Source organism: Eretmochelys imbricata, chromosome 26, assembly GCF_965152235.1.
Source record: "Eretmochelys imbricata isolate rEreImb1 chromosome 26, rEreImb1.hap1, whole genome shotgun sequence".
NCBI classification, from domain to species: domain Eukaryota; kingdom Metazoa; phylum Chordata; order Testudines; family Cheloniidae; genus Eretmochelys; species Eretmochelys imbricata.
The window spans coordinates 10,899,795-10,921,043 of record NC_135597.1 but is presented as its reverse complement, the minus strand read 5'-3'; the positions used below and the strand labels follow the sequence as shown (position 1 = coordinate 10,921,043).

At 45.4% G+C, this 21,249-nt stretch overlaps 1 protein-coding gene across 1 annotated transcript in view; it reads right to left on the bottom strand.

Annotated features, from left to right (window-relative positions):
- Positions 1 to 16,539: 16,539 nt before the first annotated feature.
- ANTXR1 (ANTXR cell adhesion molecule 1) overlaps positions 16,540 to 21,249 on the bottom strand; it is a 180,586-nt gene continuing 175,876 nt past the window's right edge. The window contains exon 18 of the mRNA XM_077805796.1: positions 16,540 to 16,812. Within this exon, the coding sequence (XP_077661922.1) occupies positions 16,540 to 16,812 (273 nt within the window). The remainder of the gene's footprint in view (positions 16,813 to 21,249) is intronic.

Here is a 21,249-nt window from a genome sequence, read left to right as displayed (position 1 = left end):
ACTGGGCTCTGGAGTGAGATCCCAGAATGAAGGAATTGCCTGTGCGCTGTTTGTGAGCGCCTCTGTTCCGGGACTGGTGTATACAATGTGCAACAAACAACTTACACTAAGAATATACTCGGTAGCTGTGCCACTAATTTCTCCACTTCAAGGAAACAGATCTGCCTGGCCCCAGTATCAGCTACTGCTCAGCAGAGGGGAGACAATACCATGACACACATGCTCTGTTGTGTGTTTCTGTATGTTTAGTTTATGATCTTCTTTGGGTTTTTGATTAAAGAAAGTACAGTCTGCTGATTGGAGCACATGACCTAGGGAGAAAGGACCGAAGGTGTTTCCTCTGGTTCCTTCATGGGGTAATCTTTGGGCCAGTAACTTAACTTGACTTTACCAATCTTTAGAATGGGCAGAGATCCTCATTGTTTTCAGAGCACGTCAAGATCCTTTGGTAAAGGGTGCCAGGCTGGGTCCCATGCCGCCTCTCATGCTTGGGAGAAGCACTCCATAGCGATCTGCAAAGGCCCCAACTTCTAACACGCTAGCATTTTCCTTTCATTTGTTCCCATGAGGTAGACAGCGTAATCCCAGGGAAGAAACCCAGGGAATTTCAGTCTTCAGATGGAAACAAGACTGCCTTTTGTATCAGTAGAGCCCAAAATACCTCTGATGATTAGCAGCCAGAGCAGGGCTTTTCTTGGTCTTTATCTCTGATGTCTTCCATTTACAAAGGATGTCCTTTCAAACCTTGCCAATTTTGCCTCCGACAAGTAGATAAAGTTACTTCCATGCATGGAGCATTACCAAGTTTTCTCTGCTTGCAATAGAGAATGCCGAGCTATTTAAAGAACTGGCAAACTTTTAAGGGGGACTGATCACTGTGTTTCTTTTTCAAAGACCTCCAATATTCTCGTGGCGGAGACCTCTTTCCAAACCACCTTTGCACACACAAAGCTCCTCAGAGCAGTCACTGGGGCCCAGATGGAACTACAGATATTTAAACCAGTCGAGCATCTGGTTCCACATCCTTAGTTTGTGTCTGTGGGGCACAGAGCACCCTGCAGGATGCCCTGGGAAAGAGTAAATGTTCTACAGGAGACCTTGCTGCTCTCCCCATGTTCTAGTTCTGCTCCCACTGACTTCAGTGGAAAGTTGTGACCTTGAGATCCAAAGGGAGCTGGGGCTGTTGCGTCATAAAGAGTTTAGGCCCCACAATTGGATCCACCTGGGTGCAGAAGTCTTCCCCCATGGATCTGGGCCTTAAGTACGCATCTGTTCAGAGTCAGCATGAGCGATCGTTAACTAGAGGAGCTAACGGAGGAGGTCTAGGAGGTGGCTGGCGAAGAACTTATGGGGTGGAAAAGAGGCTGGGAGGGGACATATTTGAAATACCAAGTAGGAGGGCCTTGGCAGTACCTTACTAAGCTGTTTGGCCTGGGCTTGGAGTTCAGGTCAGAATCAGGGAGAGTTCACTCAGCATCACTGCATGCAAAGAGCCTGGTCTGCTAGACCAGTACGAGATGGGGCACTTAGATAAAAGAACCTGATCTCCCAGGCATCTCTATCTGCGTGGGGGGTGGGTGCACCTCTCAGCTTGCTCCTGGAGCCCCAGGGTCAGACAAGCCTCCAGGATTTGAAGCAGCTCACTGAGGACTAGATGGTGGCGACAGTGCCTTGGGTGTGGAGGTGCATCGCAGCGGCCTCTCCTGCCACCAGCACCCAGAAGATGGCAGAGGGCCTTTCAGGGAGCTAAGGGGCAGCTCTTACATGTGGTCTTTGGCAATACAGCCTGGTTCGTCCAACTCCCCAGTGCCCGCAGCCAGCTCCCCAGCTAGCCATGGCCCTTCCTTGAGCGTGGAACAGCTGGAGAGCTAGAATTCTGGCCGACCTCTGCGCACCATGACAGGGATGGTTTTGCACAGGCCCACAGAATCTTACCTCTGGAGCCACGTGCTGTTGGCGTGAAACCTCCAAACCAGTTCACATCAGAGCTAACAGACTTGTCAATTTTCCAACCACTTGTGCCCCAGGCAAATCGCACAGGGGTCACCCAAATGTTTCGCCCCATTCCAACAGCAATCAAGAGAAAGCGTTTCCTAAATGCCTCCCAGGGACCACGCCGCTATAAGCCAGATCCTGCTTTCACTGAACTTAACGGGCTTGCTTTCCTGAGTGAAGCAAGCAGGACTTGACAGCATATTCTAGCATGCCAGTTCCTATTTGCATTACAAGCCCCACCTAGCTGTCCCAGCTGAGGTGAGGGCCCCATTGTGTGAGGTGCTGCACGGACACGGGGACACAAACACACACACACACCGAGTAAGAGGGAGAATTTCTGACTTTGGCAGCTTGCAATTTAAAGATACAAGACAGAAAGAGGAAAGCTCACCCAAATTTTACAGATGGGGAAACTGAGGCACAGAGAGGCTTGCTGAACGGGCCCATACAAAGTCTGTAGCTGATCAGGAAATTCAACCAGTCTCCTAAGTCCCATCTTACTGCTTTAACCACAAGGCACTTTCCCTCACCTGTACATAGAGGGTGAAATTCAGTCCCATGCAGGGGATCAGCAAAATGCCTATGCGTGGGGATGGGATTTAAGTCGTGGATGGACCGTTTGCTGGCAGTCAGTGGGAAACCTGCCCAGTCACACAGCACTGGCTCTCTTTGCTCCCAGCTGCTACATTGCATTAGGCACGGCCTATAAATACTTTCGTGACTTGCCTATTATTTTCCCACCTCAGCCATTGCTGTAGCTACCAGAGAGAGAGAGACGTTCTGCCACTGTGAATGGGGAGAGGGGCAATTCACACGGCCGAGGAGGTGGCCACAAGACAGCATCCTTATTAAGCTGTTGTTCCACAAAGAAGTCTTGGCACCCTGGCATTAGTCTGTTTATGACAACATTCTAGCCCTTCAGGGTGAGCATATTTACACAACAAAAAACCCCCGACAAGACTGAGTCTCAGAGCCTAGGGCAACTGACCCAGGCTAGTGCTCCGGGGCAAGAATAGCCAGGTAGACATTCCCACTAGGGCTGGAGCCTGGGTTGTGAAACCTGGCGAGGGGGGTGGGTCTCAGAGCCCAGGCTCCAGCCTGACCAGCACCATCTAGGCGGCTTATTTTTAGCCTTGTAGTGCAAGGGTTAGCCCAGGCTCTGAGATGCCATGTTTTTGGGGTTTTTTGCAGTGTGAATATACCCTGTATGTCTATACTGTGCACCAAGGCCTGGTTTGGACTCAGGTTTGAACCCAAACCTCCCTTCTGTCCACACACAAATCAGTCCAACTCGGGTCAGCGAGGATTCAGGACCCAGGTCCTAGGACCCCATTGGGATGGGGGATGGGAGAGTCAGAGATCGAGTCCCACTGCGACTTGCTTCTAAGCTTCATTTTGCAGTGTGGATGCAACTCAAGATGCAGACCCAGATCACAAGGTCTGCACAGTGCAGTATGGATACATTAGCATGTCTGCAAGATGCAGGTCTAGCAACTGTAAACCCATGTTTATCATGCAGTGTGGATGCTCAAGTGAGGCTTGGAAACACACAGTCTACAAGCCCAGGTCCCACAGACCCAGATTTACAATGCAGTAAAGACAGACCCAAAGGCCCTGATCCTGCAAATGACTGAAAGCACCCCTGTACTCACATCCTACAACGACACCTGCACAAAATACACCTTGTGAGGCATCATTTAAAAACTAGTAATTCACAGCTCAATAGCAGCATGGTGAAAAGCGGGTAGCAACACTATGTAAAGTAATGAAACACCCTCCCCCCCGCCCAGTATGATGTTATTAGCACACATTTAAAACCACCCAGTCCTGCCTAGGCAAAGGTAATTAAACAGGTCTATCCTAAACAGAGGAGTGTGTGTTTACTTCAGTGCAAGTAGAACACAGGGTCCTCCAGACAGCAGGGGAAGGAAATGGCAGGAGACAAAGCAAATGTGCATTTAAGCAAACACAGGGGAAGAGAAAGAGCACGGAACCTCCTTCCGCACCAGACTCCATGTCACCTCCTTAACCATTTGAATAAACTTGGTTTTGAGGGATAATCTTCAGAAAAATCCACTTCAAGGGACAGAGAACCCCAAGTTCTCTCTTTCACCTAAGAAAACAAAGGCAGTCGCACATTTGGCCCCCAGGAGAGATTGTGACCAAGGAAAGGGTCAGACACCATCTTGCTGGATGAGCGGGGATGGGAAAGGCCATCTTAAATAAAGCCTTGAACCACAACTTGCTAGGTTAAGTTTCAGACTTTTTGATTCCTGTTTTCACTTGTATTTGCTTGTAACCATTTCTGTCTTTGTCTCAGGTACTCAAATTCACTGACAATCCTATCTCCTTTTCGTAATAAACCTGTTTTATATTTTAATTTAAACCAATCCAGTATTGTGTTTAAACTGAACTCCAGTTAATGTAGCAAACTGTTGCATATTGACTCTATACAGGAGCAATGAACCTTTAATATCTGAACTGTCCTGGAGAGGGCTAAACCGTGCAGAACTCTCGGTCTTGGGAAAATTCAGGACTGGGAGTATATTAGGCTCATCCTGCAAGTAGTAACCAAGACTGGTGGAAGCCAGAGTGCGGCTGGTGTGTTGCTAATGAGCTGATGGGGTCAAAGGTCGTGGGACCAGGGCTGTAGCTATACCCAGATACTCAAGTACTACAACAGCAAAGCACCCCAAGGGATTCAAGGTTGTGGGGCAGGCGGTGACAACCCCTCACTGGTCTGTAACCACCAGTAGCAAAAATTCCCAAGGACTAGTGATGGGACACTGCATGGGGAGGGCTCTGAATTACTACAGAGAATTCTTCCCTAGATGTCTGGCTGGTGGGTCTTGCCCACATGCCCAGGGTCCAGCTGATTACCATATGTGGAGTTGGGAAAGAATTTCCCCCCAGGTCAGATTGCCAGAGACGCGGGGGCGGGAGTCTCCGCCTTCCTCTGCCATAGGGGACACAGGTCACTTGCAGGTTTAAACTAGTGTAAATGTTGGATTCTCTGTAACTTGAAGTCTTTAACCCATGATTTGAAGACTTCGGTAACTGAGCCAGAGGTCAGAGGTCTATGACAGGAGTGACTGGGTGAGGTTCTGAGATCTGCCATGTGCAGGAAGTCAGACTAGATGATCATGATGGTCCCTTCCAACCTTAAAGTCTACGAGTATCAAGGCCTAACTGAGTAGTCAGTGGGCAGCTAGAGGCAAGGAAGCATTATTTGTTTAGGTTTAAGATAATAAAAAGACACCTAATCAAGGCTTCAGAGTAACAGCCGTGTTAGTCTGTATTCGCAAAAAGAAAAGGAGGACTTGTGGCACCTTAGAGACTAACCAATTTATTTGAGCATGAGCTTGCTCAAATAAATTGGTTAGTCTCTAAGGTGCCACAAGTACTCCTTTTCTTTTTGCTAATCAAGGCTCTGAGCCCTAACACCCCATTAACACCACAATAAATACAATGAAATCCTGGCAGCATTAAGATAAGAGGTGAAGTTACAGTCTAGTTAAAAGAACCAATGGCTCATGAACAGCTGGGGGGAAAAAACCAACAAATTTGGTTTAGAAACAGTTTTCAGAGTAGCAGCCGTGTTAGTCTGTATCCGCAAAAAGAACAGGAATACTTGTGGCACTTTAGAGACTAACAAAATTATTTGAGCATCAGAAAACAGACTCCAACGGGAAACTGTTGAACTGGAATTAATTTGTAAACTAGATACCATTCACTTGGGCTTGAATCGAGACTGGGAGTGGCTGGGTCATTACACAAATTGAATCTATTTCCCCAGGTTAAGTATCCTCACACCTTCTTGTCAACTGTCTGAAATGGGCCATCTTGATTAGCACTACAAAAGTTTTTTTTCTCCTGCCGATAATAGCTCATCTTAATTAATTAGCCTCTTAGAGTTGGTATGGCAACTTCCACCTTTTCCTGTTCTCTGTATGTATATATATCTTCTTACTATATGTTCCCTTCTAGGCATCCGATGAAGTGGGCTGTAGCCCACGAAAGCTTATGCTCTAATAAATGTGTTAGTCTCTCAGGTGCCACAAGTCCTCCTGTTCTTCTTTTAGGAATAGTGTTCTTGCTGTTTGGCCTGAGCGTGACAGATCTGCAGAAGTTCTAATTCTAACCGAATGGAGGCACTTTGGGAACCAAGAGGATGCATCTTCCCAGGCCATTTTTCTCATTTGATTGTTAAAACAATTGCTTAAATGCATGGGTTTGTTTACACAGGGAAAAAGAGCATCATAGCTATAATGGAATAATGTTTCTGCTTTAGCTATGCCAGTCAATTTCCTCTGGTAGAGAAGCCCTTATAAACACCAAAACTAGCAAGACATACATTGATTCAGCAATCACAGTCACCGACATCAGGATCCAAGAATGCAAACATGCCAGTGTATTGCTCTATGCTTTTTGCTTTCCAAGGAAGTCTCCAGCTAGGAGCTGAAATGTCATAACCAAAACCAGATCTCATGTTGTTTCATCTCCCTGAAGCAGTACGGAGACAACACAAAAATATACAAGCACTAAAACCTGCTGGGCCTGACCCTGCCAACTGCTGAGCATCTTCTGAAAGCTGCTACATGCCCTAAACTCACAGTGACAGACACAAACAGGCCCTCAAAACAGAGATGATATAGGGATTCTGAGTGTGTATAAACAGTGGAACATCAATTCCTAATAGACTAGAAGGATTGCAAATTATGCCATGCGTCATATTCATTTCCCTGAACTTCTGTGCGCCTTAGTGTCTCTGTCTGTAGAATGGGTACAACAAAATCCCGAAGTATCTTTGGGAGCTACAGTAATTAATTAGTCTGTAAAAAGCATTGAAAATTCCTGCTCAGGTCAGGGTAGGGTGACCACACAGTAAGGTTGAAAAATCGGGACGGGGGTGGACGGTAATAGGCACCTATATAAGACAAAGCCCCAAACATCGGGACTATCCTATAAAATCGGGACAGCTGGTTACCCTAGGCTAGGGCATGCTTAGCTCAGGAGATTTTCTCAAACCACAGGCCAAGACAGCACCCATATGTACTGCAGCTTCAGAGCACACAAAGGCTTTTAAAATTAAGAGGAAAATATCAGCCTTCCAGCAGATCCTTGAATCAAGAGACTTCCCCCTCCCCCTTTCATGATCAAATTCATTTAGGCAGGATCCACAATGACCTAACCGTAACCTGTTTATTGCACAAGATGCTGGCAGCACTGAGTTCTGATTAAGTCTGACTTTGCTCTTCTTCAAATATATATATATAAAAAAAGTGTGCGTGTGTATACTCATTCACACACACACACACCACACATTGCTGAGGAAAACTGCTCCTGATTTTCAGTGATTCTTCCACACCCCTCCCCATATGCAACAGAATTTTTTCGGCAGTGGGAACCTTTTCTATTTGCCATTACGTTACCTTCCAGTGCATGTTGTATAGACGTGTTTCTTTAAAAAGGGCGTGAGCATCACTTAAAACCTCTCGGTCTTAAAAATTAAAAAAGAGCACAGACTCTGAACACATTTTGAATCCAGCAGGGGACTTCCATTGTGCTCCTCACAAGAGGTACGAACTTAGCATATGCAAACTGTACACATTATATATTAGAATTAGAAAAAAAAAAATCATCCTGTTTCCTGCCCAGTGTAGAATTCTTGAGGCCAGAGTCAAATATCCTGGTGGGCTTTTAAAAGGGAGAATATTTATGACTCCGGATAACTCTCCTAACTGTGCCCCCAAAGCAAAAACGTGAATCCAAATGCCCCTGATGTTCGCGAGTGGGGGTGTTCAAATTATATAGCTCGGGCTGTCTCCAGACAATTTGCATGCCAAGATACATGTAGTCAGCTCTCACGCTCCAGACTAGAAGATTGACACAGGAGTTAGGAAAGAATTATTCCCTTTCGCACCCACATGGGAATCACTGGGCAATTGATCATGGGCCCAATCCAACTCCATTCGAGTCAGTGGGAGTCTTTCCTCCTACTGCAGTGAGCTTTGGCTTAGTTTGTGTGCCCATGTGAAAAGGGTGTGTGTTTGTTTGTTTTGCCTTCCTACATGGCTGCTGCTGGAGGCAGAAATTTGACTCAAAGGCACCATGGTTTCATATGTTATGGTAAATCCTCAGGAGTGTGTGGAGCTGCTCCTAAAACAAGAGGCTAATGGCTCCAGTCTGTCTCCTCCTCTAGGACCCTGAGGAAACAATCTCCTTTCCTTGTAATCTCACCTGCTCTGAAAAAGTGGGAATGATACATTATGAAGACTAGGAATGATATAACATGAATTAGACTCACCACTCACGCTCCCTCTTTCAGGTAGCTCCAGCATTCTGCTCTCCGCTTCGCCCCCAACCAGACTGGAGACCACCTCTTGCTGCGCGTTAGCTTCTTTGTAGGCTGACATTCCCAGCTGAAAGGCAAAACCCTACACTGAACTATTCTGACCTTCCCTCACCCAGCCCAGAGCTGCTTAACCTGGGAAAAGACAGCAGCTTCGTGACCTTCTGGGAGTTTCAGGCAAACTCTGTACCAAGGAAACAAAGCACCACTCCCTGCTACTAGGCAGAAGCAAGCCCAGCTGGGGCTAATTAAGAGACACAGGTGAGTAATCAGCAGTGGCTAACAAGAAGCAGACCTCACAAAGCACAGTAGCCTGCTACAGGCTTTCAAAAGTAGTTAGGGCCACAGATTTTGAAAGGTATCTAGACTCTTAACTTCTATGGAAGTCCTTAATGTTTTGGGGAACCTGAGCAGAGACACCTTACGGGGGCCTGACTTGCAGGGAGTCCTCTGAAAACCAGACCACTTTTAAGCTTTAACACCCGACATTACTAGTCAGACTTGGTCCTGAGAATGAAGCTGCTCCATCTCCCCAGGAGAGAGGTTAGAGTAGGGTAATGTTCTAAAATAGAGAGGAGAGAATTTATTTGAGACTGTACAGTTCTTTGTGGTTTTGTTTCCCATGCTCTCCTTTGAGTCCCTCAGGAAGTGATGACAATTTCTAATGCACTCCCCCCAAAGTCCCCACCTGTTGGCCTCAATGCTCAGTGCAGAGATGAAATGCCTGGGAAAAGCCCTGAGTTTGAATCTCGTGCTAATTTTGGGGCTGGGGCTACAGCCTATCTTTGATAGCCTTTTCTTGTAGATGAGGACAGCTTGCAACTGTGCTGTACTGCGTTGCAGGGGGGAGGGTTGTGATTTTCCGTTGTCTTTCCCCTGACAAGCCCCAGAAATAAGGCTCCTTGTTCTGATGTGAAGAGCAAGACACTGCAAGCAGAGTGAGTCTCCTCCCATTGCCTTGCAGTGGTTAGGGACAGGTAGGTTAGATCCAACAGCAAAAACTTTGGGCCTAAGCCTGCAGTGTTAAATCTGCTGAAGGAAGCTGGGGGTACGCCACCGAAGAGCAGCCAGAGCCCACGTTTTCAGGGATGGCTACGGATTTTGGATGCCCCATTTTTGAGTCCCTACATGAGACACCTAAGGCCTGATTTTCTGCAGATTTCAGTGAGAGTAGCAGGGTCCTCAGCACCTCAGAAAATCAGGGCTTTGGTGGCTCAGGTTGGGAAGGGAACCCCAAAACAGAGGACTCAGAAGGAGGGGCTGTCAGTATCTTGGGGTGCTATTTGTTAAGCAACGGCAGGGCGTCTGTGTGTGTACTCAGCACTGTACAGGACACAACACGGAGGCAATACCTACCCTAAAGAGTTTGCAGTACGAAAGGCTGGCTGTATTGAACAGAAGTTGCACTGATTTTAATTAATTGTTGTGGGCATTGTGGCAAAGGTGAGTCTTTAGGAGGATACAAATGGATAGGTGGGCTGGGAAACTGGTTCAGGCAGGTAGTCTGCAGTGAGGTGCAGCACACAACCTGAACATTACACCCTGCTGAATGGATTAGGAGAACATTTGCATGTTCCCAGCAAATTCAGTTCTGGCAACAAGACAGATGGAGAGACAGATCTGGCAAAGAATGTTGTGGCTTGTCAATTTGCAAGCTCCTATTTGCACACTGTGTGCGAGGAGGGCCCCAATTCAGCAAAACGCTTCGGCCCGTTACTTAAGTCCCATTGAATACGTCTACAGTGCAAAGGGAGGTTCGATTGTAGCATAAGTAAGCACGCCCACTCTAACTTTAATCTAGTGTTGACATGGTTGGCATAGGCTTTAGTACAGGTCAGCTGCCTGAATACAAGCCCGCCAGGGACCCTGGGTATGTACTGGGGTTACTGGCCCATGCTGAAGTCTGTGCTCTCATGTCTACACTTTTCAGAGTAGCAGCCGTGTCTACACTGCCATTGTTACCCACACTAGGTCGATTAAAGCTAGAGTGCGCAGGCAAGCCCACCTTCATTTGCAGTGTAGACATACTCATTGAGGTTGACGGGACTCAAGCACATCCTTAAATTTAAGCCTGTGCTTACATGGTTTGCTGGATTGGGGCCTTGGTCATGCTGCTTATGTGTCCATCTTCATCAATCTCCCTTCATTTCCTCCATGGAAGGAAATATTCTATTAGAAACCCACAATAGCAGAACACCAGTATTCCACACTGAGGAAAGGGAAGTTTTACATGGAGCAGGTTCTCCTGCTTTTCTCCTAGTGCGTTCACCTTTGTCTAGTAAACAAAACATATGGAAACAGGCTTGAATTAGTGTAGTTCTTTAATAATAACCTCAAGATCAGCAAGGGTAATGACTGAATTTAACAAATGACACATGCAACAAACACAGGGAGTAGAACATCATCATTTAAACCTGGCTTAACTGTCCCCTTCCAACCAGTCCTGGGATATCAACACTGAAGTCAATATCGATCTATAAAGCATGTTTCCTTTCCACTGCTGCATCATCCCCAGCTATTAGCAGTATTCTTGACTCAAACGCTGCTCGAGTTCTCAAAGAAACCAGGCAGCCCCCCCACTCCAACTCCCCATCATCTAAATGATGACAAAACATGTTTTGACACGACATGGAGTATCTGGAGAATTTGGAAGATCACAAGGCTAATCTGAACAAAGGCTTCAAATTACAGCCAGCAGCAGCTTGGAACTTTTCAGCATTTTGTAATGTTCTTAATCCTCATCAAATGCTACTGCATATTTCTTTCAGGCTGTTGGACACAGATTGACGTAGAGCATTGCATATAAAAAATGTACATGAATAAAGAATAATATAAGTCCCAGGCCTGAGTGTCCTAGTCAGAGCAAATCACTCAGAGCTGTTCATTGCGATCAACACCAATTCTATTACGTCTATATTTCTGCATGTGCAAGTGGTAAAAACGATACAAAAAATGAAACCCTAATTCCTGTTGAAATTGCAGGGCAGATGTTTCACCATTCAGCTTCTTCCTTTTGTTCTGTAATGAACATTTGCCTCCAAATGGCTAGCTTGGAACGACAGCTTTGTAATATGTATAACAGGAAAGTTCTATTGGGAGAGGATACATAGGGTACCATATGTCTGTATACAGTACACCAGTTCATTCAACCTTGTTTGCATAGCATTAATTGTCACTGGAAGGCGTTGTGAAATTACGGCCAACGTTCTCAAACCTGGTTGCCTAAAGTTTCATAAGCCTGGTCAACACTACAAAGTTAGGCTAATGCAGCTACATCGCTCAGGGGTGTGGAAAATCCACACCCCTGAGCAATGTAGTTAAATCATCCTAACCCCAGTGCAGACAGAGGTAGGTGGACAGAAGAATTCTTCTATCAACCTAGCTACTGCCTCTCAGGGAGGTGACGGGAGAAGCCCTCCCATCAGAATTAGCAGTACCACTGTAGCATTTCGAGTGTAGACGAGTTCATAGATTCCAAGGCCACACAGGACCACTGTGATCATCTAGTCTGACCTCCTGCCTCACACAAGCCAGAGAACTTCCCCAAAATAGTTCCCACAGAAGATCTTTTATAGAAACATCCAACCTTGATTTAAAAATGGTCAGTGATGGAGAATCCACCACAATCCTTGGTCAATTGTTCCGTGAGTTAATTAACCCTCCCTGTTAATTACTCTCATCATTATGAATTCCCACCTTATTGTCAGCCTGAATTTCTCCGGCTTCCCTTTCTAGCCACCTTTCTCTGTTCGGCCCCTAACTCCACCTCAACAAAAGGAGTCCGCTTTTCTTTCTCAAAAGTGCCGTGCACTTGTGGCTCCCCTTGATTTCAATGAGGTTGGTGGGGGCTCAGCACCTTGGGAACTCAGCTCGCTTCTACTAAAGTGCCCAAATATAAAAGTAGGAGCCTAACTTTAGGCACACAAGTTCGATGGGTTTGGGGCCAAGCCTCAGCTGACGTCAATCAGCATAGTCCCACTCAGTTGAAGAGATGTCCTTTTGGTCTGAATTTCCATTCAGATTCTGGCTTTGGCAAAGGTGCCTTCACTTCCCTGCCCTCTCTCTCCACCCCCCGCACCGTAGTTATTTCTTTTTCTCTCTTCATATTAATGCAATACAATGAAATTTAGATATGAGTGCAGCTACCCGGGTGGTTCCCTGTGGCCTGATTTTTTCATAAATTCACAGGTTCTAAAGTCAGAAGGGGACCTTTCCAGTCATCTAGTCTGACCCCCTAGGGGCCTACCACAGGCAGCAGAATTTCACTCGGTCCCTTCTGCATCAAACCCATCATTTCTGGCTGAGCTAAAGCATAACTTTAGGAAAGACATCCCATCTTCTAGTGATGGAGAAAGCGGCATGTCCCTAAGTAAACTGTTCTAATGGTTAATTGCCCACTCTGTTAAAAATGCGTGCCTTATTTCTAGTCTGAATTTGTCTAGCCTCAGTTTCCTGCCATTGGATTTTGTTATGCTTTTGTCTGCTAGATTATGTTTCGTACACCACGTGCTGGCTAATACATAAAAGGACTCCATGCTTGTAAACCTAAACTGGCCCTTTATTAAGAGAACTGGCCCTTTATTTACAGAGATGCTGAAACTGCAACTAGCATTCCAGCCACTTGCACACAGGCTGACTTCCTGAAGCCTTCTCTGAACACTTCCTTCCTGCAATCTGTGCTCCTGCCTCCAAGTTTCATGCAGGTTGCTACAGATTAAAGACCCATCTGCTATCAGAAACCTTCTCCCCTTTGGGAAAGGTCATTTCAGAGCTTTGCTGTTTAGAATCATCTCTTTGGGAACTTAGGGCCACGCATTTGAAGGAGCACGTGTCTGCAAAGAACAGTGCACCTAGATGTTTTGCACCTGCTGAAAGCCTCGTCAGAACACACAAATGGGCATCTACATACATGCACAAAGGTCAGCGTTTGCCATGTCGCTTTCAATTTAGTACATGCACCTATTGCATCCCCAGAAAATGTGGCCGTGGTCCTGTGCCTGTTGAAGTCAATTGAAGAACTTCCATTGACTTCAGTGGCACCAGGCTCCAAAGCTGCATAATTGTGCACACATAGGTTGATTTTAAATACAACACTGGAGGTAAATTCTGCTAGCCAACATCTGCTCTGGTTTTGCTGAGTACATTTTACATGGTCAGGGTCTACTGAAAACAAGTAACTTTGATTGCCCGTGGGCACTCAGATTCTATGTCCAGTTAATAACCAGCATGTTCAATGTCTAGTAAATAACTGGTCAATAACCAGTTAATGATTCTGTGTTCAGTTAATAAAAAATAGCCCTTTGCTTATCACTATAGACTACCCTAGATCCATGTACATGACTCCCATTCAGCGGATCGAGGGGCGTATGTAGCCCATAGTCCTTGTAGTTCAATTAATGCTATGTAAAGCAGGTATTCGTCACTACAGGAAATATTTGTACATTTATAAAAAGCAATACAAACATAAAGAACAAAAATACAACAAGCACAGCTTGATACAATAACATGCCATGAAATATCATTGGCTTTATAATAATTTACTACAACTTGAAAAATGTTCTTTTATCCACACTGGATAGGAAATGCTTCCATCTAACATATGGTAAGCATGCAATAACAATATATACAACAACAATTTGGAGTTTGCTTTTACTCATGAGAAGGATTGTAGTACAGGGATACATTAAAATTATTTTTGGGGGGCCTGATCGAGCTTTTCTGTTACTCTGTTTAAGTTTGGTTTTTTGGGGTTTTTTTCCCTCTTAAATTGTGGTAAAGAATTTTTTATAGGAATCTGCAAACACTACTTTTAGTCCGAGAGTAGTAAAACTCATTTATTTTCCCCCAGCAATTGTTCTGATTTACTGGTTGACACGACAAAAATATATTCTTAATGTCATTTGGTTAAAAAATAATTTTCTTTCCAAACTTTTTTGTATCGTTGAGGATTTGTTAAGAGAAATACCTAGCAATCCTGCAGGACATTATTACACTATTCCCAGTTATTACACTTTCCATCTTCAGCTATTTAACTAGATGGCATCCATCTCAAGGGGAAGTCCAACCAAACCTTTGCAGGGCTTTCCAAGATTTCCAGTCCCACTTGACAATCCTAACGTCATCTTGTTGAACCGACCAGTACCTGCTACAGTCTGAGTAGCATCTAACCCAGTGAATGTCAAAAGTGGGGCCTGCTCTGTGCTGCCTGCAGACAAAACAGTTGTGATGGTGGATACATCGGCCCTTTCACAGAACAGCCCGCACATGGCTGCAGACCTCAGAGCCATTGTGATCCCTGTATGAAGTTATTTGTTTCATATGACATAAGACACACTGACCAAAGGGTTAGTGAGTGCCAACTGGGATGAATCTGAGCCTGATAGAAAGGGACTCTTTATAAAGGTCCCTAACAAAAGATATCCCAGTTCATTCCTTGACTCGGTCTTTATCTTTATATCTGTTCTGTTCCTCTTTCTTGTATAGCCTTTTCCCCTGGAAAAGCAATATTTCCAACAACACGAGTAACTACTTGGCAAAGCGTATCTGTGGTTGAAACCACTTGCTTTATATGAGTATGAAAACCCTTCGACAGTCATAGAACTGTAGCTACAAAGATGATTTGTCTTTATGACGTGGCAATTTCCAGGGAGATATTCATGTCATGGGAGCTGATCGTAAAAGTAAACTAGGGGGGCGGAGGTTTGACTTTAATCTTGATCTTATCTATTTCTAGCACTGTGTTACAAAGGCAGGTGCTCAGGAAGTTTACTATAGGTTAAAACATGTACATACGCAGTATTGTAAACTATGGGGGGAGGGTCCCACTGGGAAAAAGAAAAAAAGAAGGAGAAAACATGGAGAAATGCAGCCAGTGCATTTCTTGGAAGACTGATTCCCATCTCAGGCAACTTTGTGCATGACTTCGCCTTGGCCAACAACTGATAATGGAAGTGACAAGAGCAAAGTGTAGCCGCACTGTGTCCCTTTGACAAAGTGTATGGGAGACATCCAGTGCTTATTCAGGAAAGGAAAACAAAAATCAAAGCAGAGAAGTTGGTAAGGCAGAAGAAGGCAATTTACAAACAAAAAAGGCAGTGGTGAGATTCTGTGAAACTGACGACAATAACAGGATTTAAGGAGCCTAAGGGGATCGCAGTTTTTTAAAAAAACTTAATAGAACCAACCACTCATTCCCACTTCAGCTGTTTCAGAAACTTTCATTTTAAAATGGAAACGGTCCCTGAATTACTCTGCTGCACTCATCAGACAGGCGCCGTTAGCTAAGAGTAGCGTAATGACTCTTCTTTCAACCTTCTCTTCCACAGGTTCCTTTGCTCAGTGGTCTCCGGACCCCTACTGCCTGCTGAAAACTTTGAACGCTGATCTTTCATTAACTCTTCCTCTTCAGGTGTGGGGTTGGAGCCCTCCTGTGGGTTTTCTTTTTATTTTACATGTAATTCATTTTTCTAGTAGTACTTTGGCCTCGTTCACCCACACTTCCACATAACAACATACACAAATCCATAAGCCTGACACCTACTCCAACACCCTCCTGGGAACTAAAGGATGATGGCCCCGTTCATTTTCTAGAACAAAGTCCGTTGGGATGGCTGCTTTTTTTTTTCTTTCCAGATTAAAAATCAAAGGTCTAACACTCCTCGTTATATTATCCTGCTGTTTACAGGTGTGTGAGAATAATCAGCTTTCCATATTAATCTGAAGCACTGCAACGAGAAGAGAACTCACGCAGTCATGGCAAAGTAGTCCATTGTGATGTCCACATGGTCTGTAGGAAGCTTTCAGCTGTGCCCTTCACCGTGGACGATTGCCCTGTGGTCTCTGAATTTTCTAAGAGCTAGTCTAATTTCCAATTTCTTCCAGGATCACTGTGGTAACTCACAGAGGATGGGAGGGGGCAAGAATCCCGCTGAAGTGAACATTAGTGATTGATGTTTCTCCAGTGGCCCCATTTTTGCAGCCCCTGGATTTTGTCTCCTTGCTCGTTTGGCGACGCTTGATGCATTGTGGGATTATATATAAATAGATAAAAAGACTAATAAGTGGTTTGTTCTATTGTCACCCATTTCAGAATGTAAAGGCCTCCTATAACCCCCCCCAAGACAGGTTTGTTACAGTACTGCTGAAAGAACCCTCCGAATGCTTCTGGAAGAGAGAGGGACAAGGCTGAACCCCTAGACGGAAGGGCGAGGGGGGGGCCTGGAGGGAGGAGGGGCTCGGTTGGGGGCCGGGGCCTGGGGAGGCGGGGGCAGTGGAGGGAGAGTGGATGATGGGGATGGGGTGGGAGGAGTGGGAGAACTGGGAGGAGGTGGGGTATAGATTGGGGCAGGGGGTGGAGGGTTGTAGATCGGGGCAGGGGGTGGAGAAGAGGGTGGGTGTGCGTGGTTGAGTGGGTATTTCGGCAGTGCCTCAGCATTCTTCACTCGGGTGAAATTGATACAGCGGCCCTAAAAGAGAAACAAAAAGGTTATTGAGCGTGGCGATGATGTAGGAGCCGAGGCCAGGCTGGTGGGTGAAGTGGTACTCCTACTCACAAATCAGCCATCTACGTTTATTTTTCTGGGTGCAGAGTCGGAGTCAAGGCCCCTTTATGGGCCAGATTCTTAACCCAATCCTTGTGGCTGCTCTGAGAAACCCAAAAGGGTTCACATCTGGAGTGAACCGTGCAGTAGCAAATGCAAGTTGACTAATCATGGATGGACCAGCCCCACATCTGTAACTCCAGCTTGCGTGGTATTGTGAAAGTGCACACAGAACCATCCTTGCGACCACTGCTCGCTGATTCTATTGCAGCCAGCATGTGTCTATAGCCAGCAGTCATAGCCTATAAGATCCTGTGAAGGGACATGAACAGGACCCTACCAAATTCATGGTCCATTTTCATAAATTTCACGGTCACAGCATTTTAAAAATCTTGAATTTCGTATAATTTATAATTCATATAATTTCATATAATTCAGATAATGAAATCTTAAATTTCACAGTGTCATAAGAAAATATGAATATGTATTTTAAAAATGGCAACATAAAAACATGTAAGCCCTTAAGCCACCATTTCTCAAACAGGGGGTCGCAAGTCTATTGGAGGGGGCGTGACAGAATTGGCACCCTTCCTTCTGCGCTGTCTTCAGAACTGGGCGACCGGAAAGCAGCAGCTGCTGGCCGGGTGCCCCGCTCTGAAGGCAGGGGTGTACTTTTGTATACTTTTACCTTCTAGTAAAGAGTAAAATCACACAAAAGACCAGATTTCACGGTTTGTGACACATTTTCCATGGGCGTGAATTTGGTAGGGCCTTAGACATGAATGTCAGCCAGGGTCGAGGCACCAGTGGTTAGAATGCCAGCATGGCAAAGGAGTACTACGGCTTTGTATTTGAGGAGGATGAACTGTTCCTTCCCACAACGCCCGCCTCATGGCCACAGAGTTTGGCAAGACCAACCTGGCTATATTGATGACTATGGCTGGATATCTAGATAATCAGGCATATCAACTAATCTGGAGGTGTCTCTGCAGGCTCTTGGGACAGTTAGCCTTATGATCAACTCAGTCCACTCATGCAGCCATCTGTGCTAACAGTGGTTCATTCTAGCTGTCCAGGTATGTGCATGACTACTATCACCCTAGGATCTCACTTGCCCTCCATGAAAACAGATGCAGCCCTATTAAAATACTACACAGATGTCCTACAGTTTCATACCAGACATTTGCTTATGAGTTCAGGCATGCTTTTTCCCAACACATCCAAAGGATGGGAAATAATCAGTGCAATTATTCAGCAGTGGACCAATAACTCCAGTAAGAATTCCCCTACAATGTAATCCAGAGGGAAGACAGCTGTGAGAGTGACAGCCAGATTCAGCTGTCAGATATTGCTAGAAGTGTATCCACCCCCCACCACATCTGTACACACAGGGGCTAGAGACCGTGGGTGGCAAGCCTCTGAGATTACACTTGAATTTACAATCAGTGCCATTGTGTGATGTAATAGATTTTGCACAACTGCTCTCATTTTAGCAGAGTTAAGGCAAAATTCTCACCTTCAGAGTTTGTCTTTGGAGTATATTCCGCTGACAGATCTGCCACAGGTAACAACGGAACCTACTGACCCTGCTGCAGAATACAAGTGATTCCCAATCTGAGTCCTCTGATCCCACAGAGACAAGCCCAGGAGAAGAAATGGGCTGAGAAGTCAAATCATGGATTCAACAATATGGCCAGACTGAGGCACGAGTCAGCTCTCAAAATCAGGAGATAGCTTCAAAATCATGAGAAAGATATATTTGGGGGTTTTATATTTGCCTTCTGCTTTCTGAGCCTTTAGGATACATTTGGGTTACATCTTCAAGCTTTTATCTGCAACCAGGAGGGCTAGAAACGAACTTTTAAAAAAATGAAAGCTGAGAGTCTCATGCAATCACCTGACTCCAGCAGCTGGGGCTTTAAAAAAAACACCAAATATCACACGACTCATGATAAAATCTCAAGAACTGGCAACAATGGTTCATGCTTCCCCTTTCCTGCTGCTGTTAGAATTCTGGCTCAGAATTTTAGCAATGTCCCCCCCGACCTTTGGCTGATACAAAACTCCAGAGCCAACCCCCCTCCCCATGCTTGAAATCTGGAATTTGCATCTTGCATCTATATCAAATATTCTTCACTCATGTCCTGCTTCTAACTATTTATCAACTAGACAGGAGAGGGAGTATTATTTACCAAAACTAGTTGCTTGTACTGTATCCTTCCTGAAAGAGACAAACTGTTAAGTAGAATGTCTCCTTAGCCTGCTGCCCATGTGAAGCCAAAAAACTGCTTTCTGTAACGCTGCTATAAAAATGGTGCTAAGTTACACTTTGTTATGTATTTTAAACAAAACCTTTGCCCTCTAAGCTGTTTAGCTTTTTCTAATAATTTCCACCTGTGAATGATCCCACAGTAAATTCTCTACTGTCGGAATCCAAGTTATTATATTACAGGCTCATTCTTCCAGATATGAACTCATACAAAGAGACACTGGAGGGCTTCTGAGCCCACAGTTTTTTTTCCATTTAGGGTGTTGGTGTGTGGGGAGGTCTGGGAGGTGAGGGGGGCTGGGGGGTGTTTTGCTTTTTCTGGTTCCTTTTTCAAAGTAAATGTTAGTGCTGGTGAAAAGATGCCAAACAGAACAATGATCCCAGGCAGAGGGGAGTGGTTCCAACGCACAGGAATGTGGCGGGATTTGAGGCAACTACATTAGGAGCACTGAACCCTCTCTGTGCCATGGGGTAGTCTTATTATACCCATTTTACAGACAAGTAATCTGTGAAAGAGGGATTATAAACAGCTTGTCCATACCATCACATCACATTGCTGATAAAAAGAGATTAGAATCCAGCCATCCTGATTCTCAGTCCGCCACCCTAAACACTAGACACCACTGAATCCCAAAAACCAAATGCAAGCAAGCTACATGGAAGTTTTGCATCAGATGTCCCTCCACTCCAGACGCTTTGCATTTTTTAAATACTAATGGCCTGTTTTTCCAAAGTGCTGAGCTGGGTCTCATGCTCTGGTGCCCTGGACCTTTTGCAGTCATTTACACAAGGGGTCAGTGGTGGTGAATGCTACCAGATGAGACTGGGCCACATGTGGTGCCAAGTTTCAGAGTAACAGCCGTGTTAGTCTGTATTCGCAAAAAGAAAAGGAGTACTTGTGGCACCTTAGAGACTAACCAATTTATTTGAGCATGAGCTTTCGTGAGCTACAGCTCACTTCATCGGATGCATACCGTGGAAACTGCAGCAGATATTATATACACACAGAGATCATGAAACAATACCTCCTCCCACCCCACTGTCCTGCTGGTAATAGCTTATCTAAAGTGATCATCAAGTTGGGCCATTTCCAGCACAAATCCAGGTTTTCTCACCCTCCACCCCCCTACACACAAACTCACTCTCCTGCTGGTAATAGCCCATCCAAATTGACAACTCTCTTCACAATGTGCATGATAATCAAGGTGGGTCATTTCCAGCACAAATCCAGGTTCTCTCACCCCCTCACCCCCCTCCAAAAACCACACACACAAACTCACTCTCCTGCTGGTAATAGCTCATCCAAAGTGACCACTCTCCCTACAATGTGCATGATCATTGTAGGGAGAGTGGTCACTTTGGATGAGCTATTACCAGCAGGAGAGTGAGTTTGTGTGTGTGTAGGGGGGTGGGGGGGGTGAGAAAACCTGGATTTGTGCTGGAAATGGCCCACCTTGATTATCATGCACATTGTGAAGAGAGTTGTCACTTTGGATGGGCTATTACCAGCAGGAGAGTGAGTTTGTGTGTAGGGGGGTGGAGGGTGAGAAAACCTGGATTTGTGCTGGAAATGGCCCAACTTGATGATCACTTTAGATAAGCTATTACCAGCAGGACAGTGGGGTGGGAGGAGGTATTGTTTCATGATCTCTGTGTGTATATAATATCTGCTGCAGTTTCCACGGTATGCATCCGATGAAGTGAGCTGTAGCTCACGAAAGCTCATGCTCAAATAAATTGGTTAGTCTCTAAGGTGCCACAAGTACTCCTTTTCATGTGGTGCCAAGTTGCCACTGGGGACAGTCTGGTCCAATGGGAGGATTGGGTGCTTAGCACCTTAGGCAATCAGGCTGTAGCTTTTAATTCAGTGGTAATTGTTTGATTTGTTGCATCGGCACAGGCAGCCAGATGGTGTGTCTATTTCAGCAACTGCTGGGTTTGTCTCTTTAATTTCGATGCCTTCTAGTGGGTAGCTGGATATACATGTACCAACAATAAATCAGAAATAAAATGTTCCATTTCCTCCCTCCTCCTGCTCCGACGGCAGGCTAGAAAGGCTGCAAGATAGGATTTGATGGACTATGGAGGCTGAG